The sequence below is a fragment of the Muntiacus reevesi genome, chromosome 2 (assembly GCF_963930625.1).
Source record: "Muntiacus reevesi chromosome 2, mMunRee1.1, whole genome shotgun sequence".
NCBI classification, from domain to species: Eukaryota; Metazoa; Chordata; class Mammalia; order Artiodactyla; family Cervidae; genus Muntiacus; species Muntiacus reevesi.
This window is the reverse complement of record NC_089250.1, coordinates 32,249,925-32,276,424: the sequence shown is the minus strand read 5'-3', so window position 1 is coordinate 32,276,424 and position 26,500 is coordinate 32,249,925. Positions and strand designations below refer to the sequence as shown.

The window sequence follows — 26,500 nt, the reverse complement described above, 5'->3', positions numbered from 1 at the left end:
TTTACTAGAAGCTCAACATTTCACAGCTATTTAGGATATCAAAATGTACATTAAACTATTTAAAGAAAGTAAACAATTCAAAAAGTAAATCTCACCATAAAATTCAGTTTCCTACATTTTATTTAACGTGATATTTAATTTACTGAGCAAATATATGTACATATTTAATACTTTTTTAAGTTTTTGAATTTATTTCAGTGTTGCTTCTTTTTTTTTTAATGTTTTGATTTCTCAGCCCCAAGGCATGTGGGATCTTAGCTCCCCAACCAGGGATCAGACTTGCACCTCCTGCTTTGGAAGGCGAAGTCCTAAGCACTGGACTGCCAGGAAAGTCTTGATCAAATATATTTTAAAGTTAGGAAGGTTTTACCAATGGTAATTAGATCAAAGTAAGGGGGTAATGCTGAAGTTGATGGTATCAATGTCAACTTTATTGAAAAACTTAAAAGAGAAAATTGAATGCCAGTCTTCTCTTGATCCAAAGTATTTTTCATTTTTTTAATTGAAATAGAGTTGACTTACGATGTGATGTTAGTTTTAGGTGTTCAGCAGAGTGCTTCAGTTGTATATTTCTTCTCAGATTCTATTCCCTTAAAGGTTTTTATGAAATATTTGGTTTAGTTCCCTGTGCTATACAATACGTCCTTGTTGATTATCTATATTATATGTATTAGTGTGTGCATGTTAATCCCAAACTCCTAATTTATCCCCCCATAGGAGAGTATCTTTTTAAAATGTTTATTGTTGTATAGTTGATTGACAATGTTGTGTTAGTTTCTGCTATACTGGAAAGTGAATCAGTTATACATATATTCACTCTTTTTTTAGATTCTTTTCTCATTTAGGTCATTACAGAGTATGAGGTAGAGTTCCCTGTGCTACAGAGTAGGTCTTTATTATTAATAGTTATCTCTTTTACTTTAATAGTGTGTATATGACAGTCCCACTCTCCTGATTTATCCCTCTCCCCCATTAGCCATAAGTTTGTTTTCTGCATCCATACAAGAGTATTTTAAACACCGTACCCCAACCATCATTTTTTAAAGACTGCATTTAAATCAGTAGAATTTTTTAGGCCAATATTCAATTTGTAATTTTTAAGAATCTCTATATATTGTCTGTTGGTATTCTTTCCTTTTTGATAAAAATCTATTTTTAGCAGGTCAGAAAATTAACTTTCCCTAATAATTGAGTGTATAATTCAGTAGCAGAAATATCTTGAGATACAAATGAGATTGAGTTCGCCCTTCTCTTCCAGCCATTCCATTTCTGTCTCTCATAGTTGCCTTGTCACTAGTGTCAGCACTTTGGTTTTCAATTACTGTTTGTATGTATGAAATAATAGGGTGAATACAATGGAATATTCAAGTAATTGCTCAAAGACTGCTGGTTCAATACAAACAGCAATCTTGCTGAAAAGAAACATTTGGTTGACATGCAAATGAGATATCATGATCATGTGATATCTCAATATTATGCAAATGAGATATCAGATTATATGTATGCAAATGAGATATCATGAGTGTGTGATATCTCAAAATTATATTATCTTCCTTTTAGTGTAGGATTGCTAATATATGCAGTTAAATACATGCCAAGTAGCTAAGTGTATTTTTTTATATGCTCTTCAGTGGGTCATTCTCATAATCTCGACCCTCTCTTTAATGGGTCTTTAATTTGTCAGCATCTCATTTTTAGCTGTTTTAATTAGTTTTCTCTTATTCTAAGCACCTTCTTACTATTTTTCTCCAGTCTTTATTACTGTATTCTTGGAAAATCATCTTTATTTAATGCTATTGCTTCACTCTTTTGTTTAAAAACATTTTAATAAAAATCAAGCTTTTAGTATTTTTTTATGGCCCTACATCAACTTTTATATTTCCTCACTAAAACTTCAGCAATGCTGACTTGCACCTTGATACTTGCATATATATATGATCTTACGTTTTTATACAGTTAGTACTTGTGTTGAAAGAGTCCCGAAGACCACTCCCCAGCTCAGTGATTCTCTTGGAGGACTCAGAGGATTCCACATGTAGTCATACTTGTGACCATGGTTTATTACAGTAAAAGAATCTGAAGCAAAATCAACAGAATAAAAGGTACCTGGATTGAAGTCTAGGGAAAACCATTTGTAAACTGCAGAGTCTTTTTCCAGTGGAGTCATGCAGTGTGCACTTAACTCCTCAGGCAACAAGGATGACAATGCATATGTGAGATGTCACCACCCAGGAAAGCTCCTTAGAGACCGGCATCCAGGGTTTTCATTTAGGGCTGGTTGTGTGGGCACCTCATGCCTGGTAGGTACCCAAATTCTACCCTCCCAGAAGGAAAGTCAGTGTCCCCCATAAACCATATTATTTGTTTACAAATTGTTACAGATAATGTAGGCACACTGAGCTACCCTTGGTGATGGACAGGGAGGCCTGGCGTGCTTCAGTCCATGGGGTCGCAAAGAGTTGGACATGACTGAGCAACTGAACTGAACTGAATCAGTTAAGAGTGGGAACTCCCCTGATTCTGAGTTCCAGGATACTAGCCAAGGATCAGCCTCATCACCAGGCCTTCCAAAGAAAGGATAGTAGTTCTTTTTCACTGTGGTTTTTCATTTGTTTTTATTTTTGGATATGCTGGGTCTCTAGTTGAGGCATGTGGGCTTAGTTGCTCTGCAACATGTGGGATCTAGGTTCCCTGAACAGGGATTGAACTCATGTGGATTCTTAACTGCTGGACCACCAGGGAAGTCCCTGGCCCACTATGTTAATGCTCTTCCCCATAGTCTCCCATTCTCTCCTTTCAAAGAAATGGTTATTCTCATAAAACCTTTCTGATTAACATTACAGAGTTCACAAAATATTTTTTGAATCGGTGCTGTGTGTGAGACCCAAAGATACTATACAGATGGGTGAAACATAGTTTAGTCTAAAAGCAGGTGAATGTTGGTACAAGTCAAACTGCAGTAGATTCCTGGGGAGGGATATGAATTAAGTACCATCCAAGCAGAGAAGAGGAAGAGCTGAATGCAAAGAAGTGGGTAAAGATTTTCTCCAAAGAGATGTTATTCCAGTTGAGCCTTGTAGGTGAGTAAGAAGGAGGTAGATGAGATAAAGTAGGCAAGGGTACACAGGGTAGAGAGAAAGTACATGCAAAGGTACAGAGGAATGAAAATCCATGGTGGTTTGTGGCAAAAGTGACTGGGAATCTATCAGTTTTCAGAGAGGTTGGTGAAAGAAGATGTTGAAGTTAGAAGAGGTGGAGTGAAATGTGAAGGATTCATTTTAAATTTTATTAATTTTTATTGGAGTATAGTTGCTTTACAATGCTGTGCTATTAATAGTTTCTGTTGTGCAGGAGAGTGAATTAGCCGCATTTTTATATATATCATATATATATATGTATTGCCAATAAGATCATCTATACCATTTTTCTAGATTCTATGTATATGTGTTAATATACAACATTTTTCTCTTTCTGACTGAATTCACTCTGTATGACAGTCTCTAGTCCATCTACATCTCTACAAATGACCCAGTCTCATTCTGTTTTATGGCTCAGTAATAATATAATTGTGTATATGTGCCACATCTGTATTCATTCCTCTGTTGATGGACACTTAAGTTGTTTCCATGTCCTGGCTGTTGTAAATAGTGCTACAATGAACATTGGGGTGCGTGGGTCTTTTTGAAGGATTGTTTTTTAAAACTAAGAAATGTTTTATTTTTTTGCACAGAATATAGGAGCCAAATAACTCTTATTACAGTCATGATTTTAGAAATATAATACTGGTAGTAGCATAAAGCTGTTTTTTTTTCCAAACTGCATGTAGACCTTGACTCATTAGTAGGTTGTGAAATCAGTTTAACTGGTTGTTCGTAGTTTTTTTTTTTTTTTTTTTTTTTTTTTAAGGAATAGGGATTTTATTATATAATCTCCTGGAGTGTACATGGTAAGGTGTTTTGTGAAACATTTGCTATAAATGTAAGTGTGGATAGGCACACATGTGTACTGGGATGCCGTTCAAGTGCATTTCTCACATTGGGTTGCAGCCAAAAAAGCCTGAAAACACTTTTTTTCAGAAGATGAATTGCAAGCCTGGAGCCGAGTTAGGGAGCTATTTTAGTCTTTTATCTCCAGCAGTATGGTGAACTAGATAACTTGAGAATGTTTCTGCTACTTAGGCCTAGGAATACTGAACAAAAAATAGGTCATAAAATGCATAACAGAGTGATTAAGAACCTTAGTGAGATACTCAGGGGTTAGAATGAAGAGTAACTGAAAATTGGGCAGTAAGTGCGTGGGCTAAGATTAAGGGTTGAGGAGTTTGAGGGAGAAGGTGCTTCGTCCCCTGAACTTAGGGACTTTGGTTTTAACAACAGGCTGTTAGTGCTAAGAGCTGCTGCTGCTGCTCAGTAGCTTCAGTCATGTCCAACTCTGTGTGACCCACAGATGGCAGCCCACCAGGCTCCCTTGTCCATGGGATTCTCCAGGCAAGAACACTGGAGTGGGTTGCCATTTCCTTCTCCAATGCATGAAAGTGAAAAGTGAGTGAAGTCGCTCAGTCATGTCTGACTCTCAGCGACCCCATGGACTGCAGCCTACCAGGCTCCTCTGTCCATGGGATTTTTCAGGCTGGAAAGAGTACTGGAGTGGGGTGCCATTGCCTTCTCCGGCTGAGGTGAGAACCATCCAAAAGTCAGTGCAAGGCAGTAATTAGGAGTTGGAGCTCTCTTGCCATGGAGCCTGGGTTGCGGGGCGGGTGCGGAAATCTATGAGATGCATAACTGTGGTTCCATACCTGTAAGGGTTTGGAGTTCAAATTCATACTACCCATGTGGTCTTGACACCTGTGGTTTGAGAAATTGACATAAGAATTGGATCCTAAGCCGGTTCTTGAGGTGCTTGACAAAAGCACTGCAGAGTGGCACCCGTCAGCCCAGGCCATGCTTCTTTCTTACAGTTAGAAGCTACACTAGGAATCAAACTACCATGAGTGAGAACCAGCATATGCAACAGACTGAGGGATTAGATTACCTGAGAACTGTAGCCTGCCAGTATGTACTCAGTCATGTCTGACTTTCTGCGACTCCATGGACTGTAGCCCCCACCATGCTCCTCTGTCCATGGAATTTTCCATGCAGGGATATTGGAGTGGGTTGCCATTTCCTACTCCAGGGATTGAACCTACGTCTCTTGCATCTCTTGCATTGGCAGGTGGATTCTTTACCAGCTGTGCTACCTGGGAAGCCCAGCATGTAGCAAAGAGAGCTAATTGGTAGGCACTATATAATTCAGTTCAGTTCAGTCGCTCAGTTGTGTCCGACTTTACAACCCCATGAACCACAGCACGCCAGGCCTCCATGTCCATCGCCAGCTCCTGGAGTCCACCCAAACCCATGTCCCCTGAGTTGGTGATGCCATCCAACCATCTCATTCTCTGTCGTCCCCTTCTCCTCCTGCCCTCAATCTTTCCCAGCATCAGGGTCTTTTCAAATGAGTCAGCTCTTCGCATCAGGTGGCCAAAGTATTGGAGTTTCAGCTTCAACATCAGTCCTTCCAATGAACACCCAGGACTGATCTCCTTTAGGATGGACTGGTTGGATCTCCTTGCAGTCCAAGGGACTCTAAGAGTCTTCTCCAACACCACAGTTCAAAAGCATCAATACTTCGGCACTCAGCTTTTTCTTCTTTATAAAATTAGTCTCCTTGAAAATGATTAAAAGCAAAACGGAGAATCTAAAACATAAAAGACCGTAAGAGGGAAAAAGAAGAATTGAAAAAGAATTTCTGGACATTAAAATGTCATTAAAATTAAAAAGTCATTCAGTGAGTTAAACTCTAGACTCAGTAGATGAGAGAATTAATGAACTAGAAGATGGCTTATGCGTATCACCTAGAATACAGCGGGTAAAGGAGGTAAAGCAATAGAAAGTATGAAGCTGAGTAATGAGAACAAGAATGAAAAGGCACTACATGTTCCTAATGAATCCCAGATGTAGAGATTAGAAATAATGTGGGAGAGGCAATATTCAAAAATACAATGAAGAATTTTCCAGAATTGATGAAAGTCGGATTTAAGAAATACAGTATCTGAAGGCAAAAGTAAATATACATACCTGACTAGGTGCTTCAGAATGAAACTGAAGAACACCAGACACATCAGGAGGATCTGAAAGCAACCAAAGATAAAACACAGAAGTTAGATCACTGGATAAAACAATATCCAGTGATCAGATGAGCCAAGTCTGATGTCGGGGGTGGAAGGGCCTGGGAGACGTGTCAGAGAATTAGAGGTGGCATCGTTTGGTAACTCAGTGAGTGTTGAGTTAAAATTTATAGGAGGAGAATTCAGGATGATGCCAGGATTTGTGTTCTGGCTGCTCAGGTAGATAACATCATTTTGAACGCAGGAGGGTGAAGCTGTTCCCAAGGATTTGAGGAGTGGATCAGGGAATCATAACATTGTTTAGGACTTGTTGAGTGTGAAGTAGCTGTAGAACATCTATACATAGCTGTCTGCAGATAATCAGTCTAGAAAGGCTGATCATTAGAATATGTGGGTTCACAGCAAGGTCCAGCTCTATAGCACAGGGAGCTATAGTCAATATCCAGTGATAAACTGTAATGGAAAAGAATATGAAAAAGAATAGCTGATTCACATTGTGGTACAGCAGAGATTAACACAACATTATAAACAACTATACTTCAATAAAATAAAGAATATGTAGGTTATCTTTGTAAGTGGTCACTGAAACCATGAGGTTGTCAGGGTTTGGGATACAACTAGAGAAGAGATGATGGCATGTTTGAGAACCTGGAGAAATGAACCTTGTCCAGAAATAGCTGGAGAATGAGCAGTGAACGTGTAGGACCTGGAAGGAGGAGGATAAATCTGAGAGGCTTACTGAAATTTGATCAGTTGGAGATCTTGAAAAGAAAATGCCCTTAATTCCTTGAATGAACTTAAAATGCACTTAAAAATGCAAGGAGTTAGGACCACACATATGACATGTTGCCAACCAGGGAACCTCATCAGATGTGTGAAAGGTTGTTGCTGAATGATAAGATGCTGGGATTCTTGGCCTCCAGAGGAGACGAATTCAATCCGGGGCTAGAGACGAGGCTGGATCACTCAGAGCTTTTGTGTAATAAGGTTTTATTAAAGTATAAAGGAGATAGAGGAAGCTTCTGACATAGGCATCAGAAGGGGGCAGAAAGAGTACCCCCCTGCTAGTCTTCAGCTGGATGTTGTATAGTCACTAGCAGTCTGTTAATGAAAAGAAAGGAATGTCTTAAAACTCAGAATGGCACCATATAATTCATCCCAGGCCATAAAACGATTGACTTGAATCTTGTAGAAGGGCAGATTACCATACAAACAGTTTCGTTTACATGGATTAGGGGAACATTATCTAAGGATAACATACAGGTTTGTCAAGTAGGTTTTGAGCCATCTGGAGGAACTTGAAGACAGAGTCTAGGGTACATTAACAGCTTAAAACAAATATTTCCATAAGAAAAAATGTATTGGTTAACTCAAGGTTTGAGAATAGTTAGCTTCAGGTGAAACCAGGTGTCATGGCAACATAGCATTTTAAGAGAAACCTCCTTTTAAATTTGTATAGAGAAGGAAAAAAGTATTACTAGTTTGTTTCCTTCTGCTCAAGAGAGAGAAATATGTCTGGCACTTGCAGCCTGTTTCTTCCGTTCGGAGACCCCTGGCCTTCCTGCCTGTTACCCTCTCACGTGCAGTGCTTGAGATGTTTATTTGGGGCTTATCACATAGGTACCCCCAACCTTTGAGAAAGTGGCTCTGAGTGTTAGACGTGATACCAGGCTTCAGTGTTTGAAGGAATGGATGGGAGGTGAGAAATTGGAGAAGACTGAAGAAAGTTGGATAGCAGAGGAAGAAAAGACTTATCTTTGTCTTGTTTAAAACATTAATAACTTACTGTGCACCAATCTACCACTTGAGAAATGTTTTTGCATTTCTCACATGTTGTCTGTTTTAGTTTTTGAAGACAGCAACTTTATTGCTCTTCTCTTCTAATACTGTTATGAAACAGCAATGCTTATTGAATGATGAAGCATTTTTTTCCTTTGGGGTTGTGGTTTTAATCTACATAGAACTTCATTGGATTAGAATATAAACACTTGATCATGTCCCTTCTAACACAGAAGGCATCAGAGCTGGTGATAACAGACACCAGGCTGGGCTCCAAGGGGTGCCTGTTCTAGCCTGTGTATCATTTCCTGTGACCTTAGTCCTGCCTTAGTGTTTTTTTAATTTTAAATTGAGGTATAGGTGATATAAGTTATAGGTATACAATGTAGTGATTCACAAATTTTAAAGGCTATGCTCCATTTATAGTTATAAAATGTTGGCTATACCATAAGAAAAATGAAATAATACCATTTGCAGCAACATGGATGGACCTAGAGATGATCATACTAAGTGAAGTCAGTCAGAGAAAGATGAATACCACATGAAACCACTTGTACATGGAATCCAAAAAAAAAAAAAAAGACAGATAAATTTATTTTCAGAAGTAGACTCAGACATAAAAAATAAATTTGTAGTTACCAAAGGGGACAGGTGAGGAGGTGGGGTAAATTAGGAGTATGTGTTGAAGAGACACTTCTATATTTGAAATAGATAAACAACAAAGTTCTGTTGTATAGCATAGGGAACTATATTCAATATATAGTAATAACCTATAAGGGAAACAAATATGGAAAAGAGTCTACATATATATGTATGGATGCGTGTGTGTATATATATATATATATATAACTGAATCACTTTTCTGTATACTTGAAACTTATTCAGCATTGTAAATTGACTGTACTTCAGTAAAGAAAAAATATTGGCTATATTCCCTGTATCATATACTCTTGTAGGTTATTTTAAACATAATAGTTTGTACCTCTTAATCCCCTACTCCTGTCTTGCCCCTCCCCACCTCTCTCTCCCCACTAGTTTGTTCTCTGTAAGTCGGCTTCTTTCTTGTTTTATTTGCTAGTTGTATTTGATGAAGCAGTTTTTGATGCCACGTATTACCTTGCACCGAGATCATCATCTTAAGTGCCCATCGTCTTTGTAATGAAAAAACCCCAAGCTTCATTTGTTTATTATTGTTGGCTGCACTGTGTCTGCGTTGCTGCCTGTGGGCTCTCTCTGGTTGCGGCAGCAGGGGCTCCTCTCCAGCTCCTCTCATTGTGGTGGCTTCTCTTGTTGCAGAGCACGTGCTGTAGGGCATGTGGGTTTGGTAGTTGTGGCCCAAGGGCTTCAGTTGCCCCACGGCCCGTGGGATCTTCCCGGATCAGGGACTGAACCCGTGTCTGCCATGTTGCCAGGTGGATTTTCAACCGCTGGACCACCAGGGAAGTCCTTCTTTATAACTCTTAAGAAACTATTTCTTGTGTATTTATCTTCTTTCTTCCAACTTTTTATTATTTATTCACTTGAAATAATGAAGACTAAAGAGGTTATTTATTTAGGGTTAGTTTGAAACCCTGGAAAGGCTGGTTGACGTTGGAGGTGCATCACTGTTCACGCTTTCGCTCCTCTTCTCTAGGAAGGATATAAAACAACAGCCTTGTGAAGTCATTGTTGGGGCCCAGTGTGGCAATGCTGTGTTACGAGGAGCCCATGTCTATGTCCCTGGAATCGTGTCAGCCTCAAAATGTGAGTATAATGTTTAGGTTTCTCTATAAAACAGCCGCTAACGTTTATGTGTATCATCATATTGGAAATTTATTAAATCCTCACTCAGTTGCATTTCAGATTTGCTTTAACAAAGATCTTTTCCAAGTTGGGCGTTTAGTATGGCCCATGGAGTTGTGTGTCTGAGAAGGACTAACGAATCAGGCATCCGTATGTGGGTTTCTGCCCGTTTCTTTTATTCCCCTTGAGGACGTGTGTGATGATGTCAGAGGATCACGATGATGAAAAGAGGGGACGATGTCACTGAAATTTTGTTTTCCGTTCTTTACTCCGTTTTGCTGAAACCTCAGGCTGCTGACCTGTCAATTACACGGGGAACATTCCAAGTCTGGAATCTTAATATTGGGATGAAACTCAGTGTTCTTAAGTTACTCTTTTAAGGAATGTTAGGTTTGGGGAAAATAATTGGAATAGAAGATACCTTTCCTTTTCTGCTCAGCTAAAGGCTTCCAGCTGAGGTTGGATGTTTGCTGATTTTTTTTTTTTTTGGGCCCTCGCAAGGCATGTGGGATATTAGTTCCCAGATTGGGGGTTGAACAGGTGTCCCATGTATTAGGGGTCTTAACCACTGGATAGCCAGGGAAGTCCCTGAGGTTGGATGTTTCGAAGACTATTCTGCATCTTTGTTTTCCTAAGAAAAAAAAAATAAATTTATTGTTGTCAAACATTTTTAAGTAAACAGTTGTATTTTCTATCAGAAGTTACAGTGAGACCATGAGCCAGGTTAGACTGCTTCATGTCCACCACTGATGCCCGTAGGCCTCCCCAGTCTTAAAGCTTGAAGAATTTTCATGGTTCTGCCAGTGTCAGTGTAATATGACTTTCTTCTTTTCTCTAGTTATGAAAGGTGGAGATGATGTTTCCGTATACTCTGATATTAAAGGCAAATGTAAGAAAGGAGCCAAAGAATTTGATGGGACAAAAATATTTCTTGGAAATGGAATTTCTGAGCTAAGCCGCAAAGAGATCTTCAGTGGGCTGCCTGAACTGAAGTATGTCAGCAACTGTTGTTTTGGGGAAAATAAGCATCCTTTTTGTGGTTCAAAGAAAATGTAAAATAATGTAAAAATAAGTATAATTGCATTATATGACTGATTTTTTTTGTTATAAGTTCAATTGGAACATACTTGTTTAGTACATACTGCCATTTTTTGGGTGGGGGGAAATATCCTTTTAGTTAAAAGTATAAATACTCAGATGAAGGAGTCTATTAAGTTGAAAAGTTTTGCATCTTTGATAACATTATTTATCTTGATAAAGGATGAGTTAGATGGCCTCTCCAGATATTTTTTTAACAGTCTGTGTGAGAAAAGCTTATAGTTTTAATACTAAAAAGAAAAAAAATTTCAACTAAAAAATTTACCAGCAAGCCAGGAGTCACGTGAATACTTGTGGTTAAAAATTAATGTTTGGATTTACTCACACCTAACTTTTATTATGTTTTTAATTTAAAAAATTTGTTTATTTATTCCCACGCTGGGTCTTTGTTGTGGTACACGGGCTTCTCATTGCGGTGGCTTCTCTTATTGAGGAGCAGCGGTCTAGGCGCAGGGGCTTTAGCAGTTGCGGCTCTCAGGCTGCAGAGCGCAGGTCAGTAGTTGTGGTGCATGGGCCTAGTTGCTCTGCGTCACGTGGGATCTTTCTGGATCAGGGATTGAATCTGTGTCCCCGACACTGGCAGGTGGTTTCTTATCCACTGGGCCACCAGGGAAATCCCACTCACCTGAATTAAAACAAGTTAGTTTAAAATCATCTCTGGTTGCTACAAGTGAAAGTGAAAGTTGCTCAGTCATGTCCAGCTCTTTGCGACCCCGTGGACTATACAGTCCATGAATTCTCCAGGCCAGAATACTGCAGTGAGTAGCCTTTCCCTTCTCCAGGGGATCTTCCCAACCCAGGGATCGAACCCAGGTCTCCTGCGTTACAGGTGGATTCTTTCCTAGCTGTGCCACCAGGGAAGCCCAAGAATACTGGAGTGGGTAGCCTATCCCTGCCAGCGGATCTTCCTGACTCAGGAATCGAACTGGGGTCTCCTGCATTGCAGGTGGATTCTTTACCAGCAGGCACTAAGCAAATTAAATCTGTGTATAAATCCAGTTTCTTACAGTTTTTAAAATTGAAATATAATTGATTTACAGTGTTGTGTTCATTTCTACTGTACAGCAAAGTGACTCAGATATACATATACATACATATTCTTTTTTATGTTCTTTTCCATTATGTTTATTACAGGATATTGAATGTAGTTCCCTGTACTATACAGAAGGACCTTGTTTATCCATCCTGTATATAAAACTTACATCTCTTAATCCTCAACTCCCAATCCACCTCCTCCCCCAACTCCCTTTTGGAAACCACAGGTCTGTGAGTCTGTTTCTGTTTTGTAGGTAGATTCATTTGTGTCTTTATTTTTGCTTAGTATTTTCAGGCTGTTTCAGAAATTCTGTAGACAGCTCTGTTACTCCAAAGTTGATAGCTAATGGAGACATGCTGAAAGCTGTGAATTTATTCATCTAGAAGAGAGCCACTTACCTGATTCCTGGGACAGTTTTTCATATTTCAGCAATTGGAATTTATAGTTGATATTAATTCTTCTAAAGACATAGGCTATTCACTCCATCTAGAGGTAGCAATACTTTCCAGATGACCAAGAACAAATAAATTCTTCTTCTTGGATGTGCTTTTGAATATGAAGATTATGTATACATCTATGTGTTAATCTTTGGGTCTGTAATAGGGAGTTGATAGTTTGACTGCTTCCTTTAGTTTATTAATAGTGGCACACATTTCATCTTCTTATTTGATGTGGTGGTTCCAGTAATTAGGTCCACAGACTTCTGAGTACTGTTTTCTTTGTTGGTAGGAGTAGAATGCTGCCATCTTTCAAGAAACTTTTGATTTTTAGAAAAAAAAATTAATTTTTTTTAAGTATAATTATATTTACAATGTTGCATTAGTTATAAATGTACAGAAATATGATTTAGTTCATATATCTATTCTTTTGATTCTTTTCCCATGTAGATTATAACAAAGTATTTAGTAGAGTTCCTTGTGCTCTATAGTAGGTCCTTGTTGATTATCTGTTTTATATATAGTAGTGTGTATTTGTTAATTCCAGCCTCCAATCTGTCCCTCCCTGTTGTCCTTCCCCCTGGTAACCATATTTGTTCTCTAAGTCTGTGAGTCTGTTTCTGTTTTGTAAATATGTTCATTTGTATCATTTTTTTTGATTCTGCATATAAGTGATGCCATATGATATTTGTCTTTTGTCTGACTTACTTAGTATGATAATCTGTAGGTTCATCCATGTTCTTGCAAGTGGCTTTATTTCATTCCTTTTTATGACTGAGTAATATTCCATTACACACACCCACCCCCACCCACCCATACACACCCACCTACCCACCCACCCACACATACCCACACACCCACACACACCCACCCACCCACACACACCTACCCCCCCACTCACCTACCCACCCCTCATCTTCTTTTTCCATTTCTTTGTCGATGGACATTTAGGTGCTTCCATGTCTTGACTGCTGTGAACAGTGCTGCAGTAAACACTGGGGGTGCATGTATCTTTTCAAAATATGATTTTCTTCAGATATTATGCCCAAGAGTGGGATTGCTGGATCACATGGTGACTCTATTTTTAGTTAGTCTTTTTAAGAATATTTATTTTGTATTGGGGTGTAGCTGATTAACAATGTTGTGATGGTTTCAGGTGAACAACAGAGGGACTCAGCCATACATATACATGTATACGTTCTCCCCCAGACCCGCCTCCCATCCAGGCTGCCACTTAACACTGAGCAGAGTTCCATGTGATACTCAGTAGGTCCTTGTGGTTATCCATTTAAAATGTGTACATGACCGTACCAATCTCCCTAACTATTCCTTCCCCCCCCAGCAACCATAAGTTCATTTTCTGTGTGTCCTTCTGCTTTGTAAGTTCATTTGTATCATTTTTTTTTTTTTAGATTCTACATAAAAGACGTGCATATCATAATTCTTCTTCTCTGTCCGACAACTTCACTCAGTGTGACACTCTCTAGGTCCATCCATGTTGCTGCAAATGGCATTATTTCATTCTTGTTAATGGCTGAGTAATATTCCATTGTATATATGTAACACATTTTCTTTATTGATTCTTCTGTTGATGGACATTTTAGTTTTTTAAGGAACTTTCATACTGTTCTCCAAAAGTGCACCAATTTACATTCTGACCTACAGTGTAGGTAGAAGGGTTCCTTTTTTCTGCACCCTCTACGACATTTATTGTTTGTAGACTTTTTGATAATGGCCATTCTGACCTGTGTGAGGCGATAACTCATTGTAGTTTTGATTTGCAGCTCTCAAGTAATTAGTGATATTGAACATTTTTTCATGAGCTGTTTGGCCATCCATATGTCTTTGGAGAAATGTCTGTTTAGATCTTCCCATTTTTTGATTGGGTTTTTTGCTTTTTTGATAGAGAACTGCATGAGTTGTATACTTTGGAGATTAGTTGCATCTTTTTCTACCATTTTGTTGGTTGCCTTTTTGTTTTGTTTATGGTTCCCTTTGCTGTGTAAAATCTTTTGAGTTTATTTAGGTCCCATTTGTTTATTTTTGTTTTATTTTCATTACTCTAGGTGGTGGATTCAAAAAACTATTGCTGTGATTTATGCAAAAGAGTGTTCTGCCTATTATTTTCTCTATAGAGTTTTGTTGTATCCAGCCTTACATTTAGGTCTTTAATCTGTTTTGAGTTTATATTTGTATATGGTGTTAAATATATTCTCATTTCATTCTTTTACATGTTGTTGTCCAGTTTTCTCAGAACCACTTATTGAAAAGACTGTCTTTTCTCCATTATATATAGTCTTGCCTCCTTTGTCATAGATTAATTGACCATGGGTGTTTGGATTTATTTCTGGGCTTTATGCCTTTAAGTCTTTGTGCCAGTACTAGACTGTTTTGATGACTGTAGCTTTGTAGTATAGCTTGAAGCCAGGGTGTCTGATTCCTCTGGTTTTGTTTTTCTTTCTCAAGATTGCTTTGGCTATTCAGGGTTTTTTTGTGTTTTTCTGCACAGATTTTAAAAATATATTTATTTATTTACTTACATATTCATTTGGTTCACTAGGTCTTAGTTGTGGCATTTGGGTTCTAGTTCCCTGACAAGGGATTGAACCTGGGCCCCCTGCACTGGGAGCATAGAGTCTTAGCCACTGGACCATCAGGGAAGTCCCTACATACAAATTAAAAAAAATTATTGTTCTAGTTCTTTGAAAACTGCCATTGGTAATTTGACAGGAATTGCATTGAGTCTGTAGATTGCCTTTGGTAGTATAGTTACTTTGAAAATATGTTGAAAATATTTCCAACCCAAGAACATGGTATATCTTTCCATCTGTTTGTGTCATCTTTGATTTCTTTCATCAGTGTCTCATAGGTTTCAGAGTACAGGTCTTTTGCCTTCTTAGGTAAGTTTATTCCTAGGTATTTTATTCTTTTTGATGCAGTGGTAAATGGGATCATTTCCTTCTCTTTATGATCTTTTGTTGTTAGTGTATAGGAATGTAAGAGATTTCTGTATATTTATTTGGTACCCTGTATATTTATTTGGTACCCTGTACCCTTATGGCAGAAAGTGAGGAGGAACTAAAAAGCCTCTTGACGACTGTGAAGGAGGAGAGTGAAGAAGTTGGCTTAAAGCTCAACATTCAGAAAACTAAGATCATGGCATCTGGTCCCATCACTTCATGGGAAATAGATGGGAAACAGTGGAAACAGTGTCAGACTTTATTTTTTTGGGCTCCAAAATCACTGCAGATGGTGATTGCAGCCATGAAATTAAAAGACGCTTACTCCTTGGAAGGAAAGTTATGTCCAACCTGGATAGCATATTTAAAAGCAGAGACATTACTTTGCCAACAAAGGTCCGTCTAGTCAAGGCTCTGGTTTTTCCAGTGGTCATGTATGGATGTGAGTTGGACGGTGAAGAAAGCTGAGCACCAAAAAATTGATGCTTTTGAACTGTGGTGTTGGAGAAGACTCTTGAGAGTCCCTTGAACTGCAAGGAAATCCAACCAGTCCATCCTAAAGGAGATCAGTCCTGGGTGTACATTGGAAGGAATGATGCTGAAGCTGAAACTCCAATACTTTGGCCACCTCATGTGAAGAGTTGACTCATTGGAAAAGACCCTAATGCTGGGAAGGATTGGGGGTAGGAGGAGAAGGGGGCGACAGAGGATGAGATGGCTCGATGGCATCACTGACTCGATGGACATAGATTTGGGTAGACTCTGGGAGTTGGTGATGGACAGGGAGGCCTGGCATGCTGCAATTCATGGGGTTGCAAAGAGTTGGACACGACTGAGCGACTGAACTGAACTGAACCTTACTGAATTCATTGATAAGCTCTAATAGTTTTCTGGTAGCATCTTTAGGATTTTCTCTGTATAGTATTATGTCATCTGCAGTAATAGTTTTCTTTTCCAATCTGGATTCCTTTTATTTCTTTTTGTTCTCTGATTGCCATGGCTAGGACTTTGAAAACTGTGTTGAATAAAAGTGATGAGTGTGGGCATCCTTGTCTTGTTCCTAATCTTAGATGAAATGCTTTCAGCTTTTCATCATTGAGAATGATGTTAGCTGTAGGTTTGTCATGTGTGGCCTTTGTTATGTTGAAGTATGTTCCCTCTATGCTACTTTTTGAAGAGTTTTCATCATAAGTGGGTGTTGAATTTTGTCAAAAGCTTTTTCTGCATCTACAATCAGGGTGACAGTGGCCTCAGACAAGAAGTTTGGGAGGGTGCCTTCCTCTGTAATTTTCTGAAATAATTTCATAAGGATAGGTGTTAACTCTTTTCTAAACGTTTGGTAAAATTCACCTATGTAACCTTTTAGTCCTGGACTTTGTTTTTTGGAAGTTTTTCTTTTTTTAATTTTTGCCTGTGCTGGGTCTTCACTGCTGTGTGTGGGTTTTCTCTTGTTGCAAAGAGCGGGGCTACTCTCTAGTTGTGGTGCTCGGGTTTCTTATTGCAGCGGCTTCTCTTGTCATGGAACACAGGCTCTAGGCACTCTGGCTTCTGTAGTTTTGGCTTGCTGGCCCTAGCGTGTGTGGGCTTCAGTAGCTGTGGCACAGGGGCTCTTTAGCTCTGGCTTGGGGTCCTAGAGCATGCAGGCTTTAGTGGCTGTGGCTTGCAGGCTCTAGAGCACGGACTCAGTATTTGTGGCAGATGGGCTTAGTTGCTCTGTGGCATGTGGAATCTTCCCAGATCAGGGATTGAACCAATGTCCTCTGCATTGGTGGGCGGATTCTTATCCATGGTGCCAGTAGGTACGTCCCGCTGGGAGTGCTTTAATCACAGGTTCATTTTCGTTACTTGTGACTGGTCTGTTCATATTTTCTATTTCTTCCTGGTTCAGTTTTGGGAGAGTATTCATTTCTAAGAATTTGTTCATTTCTTCTAGGTTGTCCATTTTATTGGCATATAGCTGTTTGTAGTAGTCTCTTGTGATACTTTGTATTTCTGTGGTGTCCATTGCAGCCTCCCCTTTTTCATTTCTAATTTTATTGATTTGAGCTTTCTTCCTCTGTTTCTTGATAAATCTGGCTGAAGGTTTTTCAATTTTATCTTTTCAAGCATAAGTTTATCTTTTAGTTTCATTGATCTTTTCTGTTGTTTTCTTCATTTCCATTTCATATATTTCTGCTCTGATCTTTATGATTTTCTCTTTGATTTCTTCATTGATCCACTGGTGGTTTAGTAGCATATTGATTAGCTGCCATGTGTTTGTATTTTTTTTTTTTTTTACAGTTTTTTTTCTTGTAATTTATTTCTAATCTCATAGTATTGTGGTTGGAAACAATGCTTGATATGATTTAAATTTTCCTACATTTTCCCAGGCTTGATATGTGGCCCAAGATGTGATCTGTCTTGGAGAAGTTTCGTGTGCACTTGAAAAGAATGTGTGTTCTGCTAGTTTCAGATAGAATCTGCTATGAACATAAATAAGTCCATCTGGTTTAATGTGTCAGTTAAGGCCTATTTTTTCTTATTTTCTGTGTGGATAATCTATCTGTTCATGAAATCTGTTTTAAAGTCTACCAGTATTGCTGTGTTATTGTCAGTTTCTTCTTTTATGGCTGTTAGCATTTGCTGTAAATTTTGAGGTGCTCCTATGTTGGATGCATATATATTTGCATGTATATCTTCTTGGATTGATCTCTTGATTATTATGTAATGTCTTTGTTACTTGTAATAATTTTTATTTTAAAGTCTTCTTTTGTCTGACATTAGTGTTGCTACTCCAGCTTTCTTTTGATTTCCATTTTTGTGGAATACTTTTTTTTTTTCCATCCCCTCACTTTCAGTCTATATGAGTCCCTAAATCTGAAGTGGTTCTCTTGTAGACTGCAAGTATATGATTCTTGTTTTTGTATCCATTCACCTTCTCTGTCTTTTGGTTGGAACATTTAATCCAGTTACATTTAAGATAATGATTGATATGTATATATTTTTATTGCCATTCTGCTAATTGTTTTTGGTTTGTTTTTGAGATCTTTTTTCTTCTCTTCTTTGGTTCTCTTCTGTTGTGATTTGATGACTAAGTCTTTAGTGTGTGTTTTGATTGCTTTTTCTTTTGTGTGTGTGTATCTGCAATAGAAAATTTTTGGTTTGTGGTTCCCATGAGGTTTTGATACAACAGTTTCTATATATTTACAAGATTGTTTTAAGTTGCTGGTCTCCTAATTTCCAATGGATTGTCAATATCCTGCATTTTACTCTTCTCACACTTGCTGGTTTTGACATCATGTTTGTGTATGGATTATTTCCTACCTTAACTGTATATTTGCCTTTACTGGTGAGCTTTCCCATTCAGAATTTTCTTGTTTCTAGGGTGGCCTTGTTTTTTCCCTCTGGAGAAGTTCCTTTGGCATTTTTTGTGAAGCTGGTTTGGTGGTGCTGAATTCTCTCAGCTTTTGCTTGTCTGTGAAGCTTTTGATTTCTCTGTCAAATCTGAATGAGAGCCTTGCTGAGTAGAGTATTCTTGTAGTAAAATTTTCCTTTCATTGCTTTAAATGTATTGTGCACAAGCCTTCTTGCCTGCAGAGTTTCTGCTGAATAATCTGACAGTCTTATGGGGGAAAAAACCCTTATCTTTTATTTGTTGCTTTTCCCTTGTTGATTTTAGTATTTTCTTTGTTTTTAATTTTTGTCAGTTTGATTAATACACATCTTGGTGTTTCTTCCTCGGATTTATCCAGTGTGGGACTCTATGCTTCCTGGACTTAGGTGACTGTTTCCTTTCCCATGTTAGGGAATTTTCAGTTTTTATCTCTTCAAATATTTTCTCAGGCTCTTTCTTTTCTTTCTGAGACCCCTGTAATGTGAATGTTGGTGCTTTTTAATGTTGTCCCAGAGGTCTCTAGATTGCCCACATTTCTTTTCATTCTTTTTTCTATATTCTGTTCCACAGCAGTGCTTTCCAATATTCTTCCAGCTCATTTATCTGTTCTTCTTCCTCATTTATTCTGCTATTGATTCATTCTAGTGTATTTTTCATTTCAGTTATTGTATTTCCAACTCTGTTTGTTGTTTAAATTTCCAGGTATTTGTTAAACATTTCTTGTATCTTTTTGCTCTGTGCCTCCATTCTCTTTTTGGATCTTGGATCATCTTTACTGTCATTTCTATGAATTCTTTTTCTGTCTCCTCTTCAGTTAGTTGCTTCCCTGGTGTTTTATCTCATTCCTTCGTCTGGAACGTATTTGTCTGCTCTCTGATTTTATCTAACTTTCTGTTTTCTGTTTCACAGACTGCAGGATTGTAGTTCCTCTTTCTTCTGGTGTCTGCCTTTAGGTGGGTGTGGCTGGTCTGAGGGGCTTGTGCAGACTTCCTGGTGGGAGGGACTGGTGCCTGCCCACTGCTGGGTGGAACTGGGTCTTGTCCCTCTGGTGGGCAGGGCTTTTCAAAGGGTATGTGTTCAGGAAGACTGAAGTGTTGTGCTGAGTGGGACTGTATTTTTGCCCTGTTGGTTGTTTGGCCTGAGGCTTCCCAACACTAGATCCTAAGGGATATATTGGGTGGGACTGGGCCTTGGTGCCAACGAATACTCCCCAGCACCCCTGCCACCAGTGTCCTTGTCCCCACAGTGAGCTACAGGTGTCCCTCGCCTCCCCAGGAGACCCTCCAAGACCAGCAGATAGGTCTGGCCCAGGCTGCTATGAGGTCACTCTTTTTCCACCCGGGTCCCAGGGCACATGAGACCTATGTGTGTGTCCTCTGAGAATGGCGTTTATTTTCCCTAGTCCTGTGGAATTCCTGTGATCAGGCCCTGCTGGCCTTCAAAGCCAGATGCTCTGGGGTCTCATTCCCCTGATGCTAGACCCCCAGACTGAGGAGCCTGACATGGGCTCAGAACTCTCACTCCTGTGGGAAAACCTCTGTGATACTATTGTTTTCCCATTTCTGGGTCACTCACCTGGCAGGTACAGGGCTTGATTAAACTATGAATGCATCTCTTCTGAAATCTTGTTGTGGCCTCTTCTTTGTCTTTGGAAGTTGAGCATCTTTATTTGTGGGTTCTGGTTCTTGTTTGTTGATGGTAGTTCAGTGTCCAGTTGTGATTTTGGTGTGTTTGTGAGAGGAGGTGAGCTCAGGTCCTTCTATTCAACCATCTTGTCAGGAAATCAAGAAACTGTTGATTTTTAAACTCAGCTTTCTGTTAGGCTGTTAGGATTTCTTTGTCTGCTTATGTGAAAAAAAGCATACTTCTGCAGCAAAGAAATGCTGTGTTTATATACTGCTTATATTCTTTTTAAACTTTAGAACTGACTCCACTAATAGTATATTTGAACATTGAGCTAGTGAATTTGTGCCTGTTGGTTTCTTGAATGCCAGCTGGGTCGAATCATCCATAGGCTCAGATTGATTAATTTACCAACAGATTGTTTATTCTATGAGGCCTTATATTTTGCATTATTATATGTAGGTACATTGTACAGAAATAGTTTTAAAGGGAAAGAGTAAACTCATACATGAGCAATAACTGGCTAAAATTATTCTTTGTCATGTTATTTTCAATTAAATACTGTACAGATGGGTACTTTTTTGCTGGTAGATATGGTCAGGAGGAGATAGTCAAAGGGGAACCAGATCCTGAAGTACAGGTGGGACCTGAGTTAGGATGGCAAGTATACGTTAAGTTTCAGTATTTTCCAGAGGACTGGAGTCCTACAGGCCAGAGTCATTTGAATTACAGAAGAGTGATCATTCAGAGCATGCAGTACGGGTCTAGACTCTGGGGGTCGTGACAAGGTGTTGATCAAGGTAAGTGCCCAGTTGACTCAATGAAGAACTGACTTTTGAATATAAGGCAGTGACATTTCAGGTTTTTGTATTTTTTGCTAAGGGGAAGAAACCATTTAATTTAAAAGTGGTTTGATTTAATCCTGATTGGAGCAAGCACAAGAGTCTTAACTCGGAGTAAAGGTGCAGATTTGGAGAAACCGAGTGTTAAACAGATGAGTGAGGGTAAAAGGCACGGGGTGAAGAAGAAAAGGAGTTAACCTTTGTCATCAGACCCACGGCAGTGACATTCATAAATATCTACTGAAACTATGTCACTCTTACAGGGCAGCATAAACTTACTCTGTTGTGGCATAATAAGAAATACATAGGGAATTACCTGGCAGCCCAGTGGTTTGGATTCCATGCTTCCGTTGCAGAGGCCTGGGTTTGATCCCTGGTCTGGGGACTGAGATCCCATGTGCCACTGGAGGTGGCCAAAAGAAAAACTAGTACATAAAAAATTTGATCTTTGTCTCAGGTTCCTGACAGCTTGCTCCTAAAACTTGTGGAATCTCAGGAGTGATAAGAGTGTTTTTGTATCCCCTCCAGACAGTTGTATCCCCATACAGAATGGGGGCTGTTTGCCAAAGCAGCCAAGCATGTGATTAGAAGGTTGGCACTTGCAGCACCTTCGGTGTATCTCTGGGGAAGGAAAAGGGACTGGAGATTGAACTAAGCGCCCGTGACCAGTGATTTAATTGGTCTAGTGTATGTAATGAAACTGGGCTTCCCGAGTCACTCAGTGGTAAAGAATCGCCTGCCGACGCAGGAGACATGGGTTCGATCCCTGGGTTGGGAAGATCCCCTGGAGAGGGAAAGGGCAACTCACTCCAGTTTTCTTGCCTGGGAAATCCCATGGACAGAGGAACCTGGCAGGCTGCAGTACATGGAGCTTGAAAGAGTTGGGCCAGCTGAGCAACTACACAACAACAGTGTAATGAAATCACCGTAAAACCCAGTGAACGACAGGGCTTGGACAGTTTCCAGGGTGGTGAACACCTCCAGGCGCTGAGAGGGTGGTGCCTCCGTGCCCCCTCCCAGAACATGCCCTGCATCCCTTTGGTTTGGTTGTATCCTTCATATAAAGTGGCAGTCATAAATGCACTGTTCTCCCGGGTCTGTGAGTCATTCTGGTGCACTCTTGAAGCTGAGGAGAGAGTCTTGGGAACCTCCACATTCACAGCCAGGTGGCAGCCTGGGAAGTGCAGTTGGCACGCTGCCCGGTCCAGTCTTGTTGAACTGAACCTGCGGATTCTGACGATGACCCCGGGCAATCTGTCAGAAGGGAACTGAATTGTAGGTTAGCCACTCGGTGTCCAGAGAGGTAGAGAGTTGGTGGGTGTGAGAAAGAACCCCACACATTTGGTGTCAGAAGTGTTGTGAGCAGAATTAACCCACCCGCCTACAGCAAGTAGGGTCCACTCTGTCTGTGTAGATGCTTCTCTGCCCAGACCAGTTCATAAGCTCTGAACTCGTCTACCTGCTGTGTCTATAGGCTCTGGTCTTGTTCTTCCCACCTGGACTCTCTCCTCTGCTTGTACCCTTGAACTCATTCAAATCTTGATTCTTTTTTACTTTTTTATTTATTTTTGACTGTGTTGGCTCTTTGTTCTTGCTGGATGGGCTTTTCTCTAGTTGCAGTGAGCATGGGCTACTCTCTAGTTGCAATATGCAGGCTTCTCATTGCAGTGTCTTCTCTTGTGGAGCATGGGCTCTAGGGCATGGGGGCTTCAGTAGTTGTGGCATGTGGGCTCAGTAGTTGCAGCTCCCGGGCTCTAGAGCACAGGCTCAGTAGCTGTGGCACATGGGCTGAGTTGTCCCACGGTATGCCGGATCTTCCTGGATCAGGGATTGAACCTGGGTCCCCTGCATTGGCAGGCAGATTCTTTACCACTGAGCCACCAGAGAAGCCCCATGTTCTGATTCTTGTCTTTGCCTTTATGATCAGACTGTGCTTCTTTCTGTGCCCTCTAATCCTTGGAACAGAACATCGATTCCCCCCTTTTCTCTCCCTCTGGTGTGGCCTGTGCACCTGGCCATGCTTGGCTTTCTCAGACAGTGTACTTGTGTGCTTTGGAGAGACTCCGAGAGTCTTCTGACTGCAGGATATGTGTTTCGGTGGATCACTTTCGTCTGTGCTGTCCTGGCCCCTGGCCATTCCTTCTGTGATCCGTTCCACCGCCACTCACAGTAGGGTTTGAGGTGGTAAAGGTCAGCCCATGGACTGTGTCAGCACTGGGCAGTTACCCTCTAAAGAGTTGAGAGGGAAGCAGGGAGGCACGTTTGTAATGGCTTACCACCAGCATGATTCTTAGATAGATTTTTATTTTTCTTACAAGTACTGAGCATAGTGGCTGGCAAAATGAAGCTTCCACAAAATGTTTATTGAATCGAAAGGTTAATAACAGTGACCATAAGTCATTACCAATGATGAGAATGCATCAGTGAGTAAAGACTCAGAGGGTCTTTGCTTTTTAGTCTATTCACATCTCTGAATGCAGTGGTACCTAATGTGTGTTTATCCTTTTAATGCTCCCAGTGGCCTTCTCTGTTGTGGGTAAAAATTCAGAAATAATCCACAGGAATACTCAAGTATTTTGGTGTTGAATAGAAAAAGGTTTTTTTTTTTTTTTTTTTTTCATTTATTTTTATTAGTTGGAGGCTAATTACTTTACAATATTGTAGTGGGTTTTGTTATACATTGACATGAATCAGCCATGGATTTACATGTATTCCCCATCCCATTCCCCCCTCCCACCTCCCTCTCTACCCGCTCCCTCTGGGTCTTCCCAGTGCACCTGGCCCGAGCACTTGTCTCATGCATCCAACCTGGGCTGGTGATCTGTTCACCCTAGATAATATACATGTTTCCATGCTGTTCTCTCGAAACATCCCACCCTCACCTTCTCCCACAGAGTTCAAAAGTCTGTTCTGTACATCTGTGTCTCTTTTTCTGTTTTGCATATAGGGTTATCATTACCATATTTCTAAATCCCATATATATGTGTTAGTATGCTGTAATGTTCTTTATCTTTCTGACTTACTTCACTCTGTATAATGGGCTCCAGTTTCATCCATCTCATTAGAACTGATTCAAATGAATTCTTTTTAACGGCTGAGTAATAGTTCATGGTGTATATGTACCACAGCTTCCTTACCCATTCGTCTGCTGATGGGCATCTAGGTTGCTTCCACGTCCTGGCTATTATAAACAGTGCTGCGATGAACATTGGGGTACACGTGTCTCTTTCAGATCTGGTTTCCTCGGTGTGTATGCCCAGAAGTAGGATTGCTGGGTTGTATGGCAGTTCTATTTCCAGTTTTTTAAGAAATCTCCACACTGTTCTCCATAGCGGCTGTGCTAGTTTGCATTCCCACCAACAGTGTAAGAGGGTTCCCTTTTCTCCACACCCTCTCCAGCATTTATTGCTTGTAGACTTTTGGATAGCAGCCATCCTGACTGGCGTGTAATGGTACCTCATTGTGGTTTTGATTTGCATTTCTCTAATAATGAGTGATGTTGAGCATCTTTTCATGTGCTTGTTAGCCATCTGTATGTCTTCTTTGGAGAAATGTCTGTTTAGTTCTTTGGCCCATTTTTTGATTGGGTCATTTATTTTTCTGGAATTGAGCTACAGAGTTGCTTGTATATTTTTGAGGTTGATCCTTTGTCTTTTTCCTCATTTGCTATTATTTTCTCCCATTCTGAGGGCTGTCTTTTCACCTTGCTTATAGTTTCCTTTGTTGTGCAAAAGCTTTTAAGTTTAATTAGGTCCCACTTGTTTATTTTTGCTTTTATTTCCAGTATTCTGGGAGGTGGGTCATAGAGGATCCTGCTGTGATTTATGTCGGAGAGTGTTTTGCCTATGTTCTCCTCTAGGAGTTTTATAGTTTCTGGTCTTACATTTAGATCTTTACTCCATTTTGAGTTTATTTTTGTGTATGGTGTTAGAAAGTGTTCTAGTTTCATTCTTTTACAAGTGGTTGAGCAGTTTTCCCAGCACCACTTGTTAAAGAGGTTGTCTTTTTTCCCTTGTATATCCTTGCCTCCTTTGTCGAAGATAATGTGTCCATAGGTACGTGGATTTATCTCTGGGCTTTCTATTCTGTTCCATTGATCTATATTTCTGTCTTTGTGCCAGTACCATACTGTCTTGATGACTGTGGCTTTGTAGTAGAGTCTGAAGTCAGGCAGGTTGATTCCTCCGGTTCCATTCTTCTTTCTCAAGATTACCTTGGCTATTCGAGGTTTTTTGTATTTCCATACAAATTGTGAAATTATTTGTTCTAGTTCTGTGAAAAATACTGTTGGTAGCTTGATAGGGAGTCCATTGAATCTATAGATTGCTTTGGGTAGTATAACCATTTTGACAATATTGATTCTTCCAATCCATGAACACGGTATGTTTCTCCATCTGTTTGTGTCCTCTTTGATTTCTTTCATCAGTGTTTTATAGTTTTCTATGTATAGGTCTTTTGTTCCTAAGTATTTTATTCTTTTTGTTGCAATGGTGAATGGTATTGTTTCCTTAATTTCTCTTTTTGGCATTTGTGGCTTTCTCATTGTTATTGTATAGGAATGCAAGGGATTTCTGTGTGTTTATTTTATATCCTGCAACTTTACTATATTTGTTGATTAGCTCTAGTAATTTTCTGGTAGAGTCTTTAGGGTTTTCTATGTAGAGGATCATGTCATCTGCAAACAGAGTTTCACTTCTTTTCCTATCTGGATTTCTTTTACTTCTTTTTCTGCTCTGATTGCTGTGGCCAACACTTCCAACACTATGTTGAATAGTAGTGGTGAGAGTGGGCACCCTTGTCTTGTTCCTGATTTCAGGGGAAATGCTTTCAGTTTTTCACCATTGAGGGTAATGCTTGCTGTGGGTTTGTCATATATAGCTTTTATTATGTTGAGGTATGTTCCTTCTATTCCTGCTTTCTGGAGAGTTTTAATCATAAATGGGTGTTGAATTTTGTCAAAGGCTTTCTCTGCATCTGTTGAGATAATCATATGGTTTTTATCTTTCAATTTGTTGATGTGATGTATTACATTGATTGATTTGCGGATATTAAAGAATCCTTGCATTCCTGGGATAAAGCCCACTTGGTCATGGTGTATGATTTTTTTAATATGTTGCTGGATTCTGTTTGCTAGAATTTTGTTAAGGATTTTTGCATCTGTGTTCATCAGTGATATTGGCCTGTAGTTTTCTTTTTTTGTGGCATCTTTGTCTGGTTTTGGAATTAGGGTGATGGTGGCCTCATAGAATGAGCTTGGAAGTTTACCTTCTGCAATTTTCTGGAAGAGTTTGAGTAAGATAGGTGTTAGCTCTTCTCTAAATTTTTGGTAGAATTCAGCTGTGAAGCCATCTGGTCCTGGGCTTTCGTTTGCTGGAAGATTTCTGATTACAGTTTTGATTTCCTTGCT

The 26,500-nt window shown here is 39.7% G+C and overlaps 1 protein-coding gene across 2 annotated transcripts in view; it reads left to right on the top strand.

Moving 5' to 3' along the window:
- NSUN6 (NOP2/Sun RNA methyltransferase 6) overlaps positions 1 to 26,500 on the top strand; it is a 77,931-nt gene that overhangs the window by 14,058 nt on the left and 37,373 nt on the right. For both annotated transcript variants that reach the window (XM_065919582.1, XM_065919581.1), the window contains exons 4-5: positions 9,576 to 9,685; positions 10,563 to 10,716. In XM_065919582.1, the coding sequence (XP_065775654.1) occupies positions 9,576 to 9,685; positions 10,563 to 10,716 (264 nt within the window). The remainder of the gene's footprint in view (positions 1 to 9,575; positions 9,686 to 10,562; positions 10,717 to 26,500) is intronic.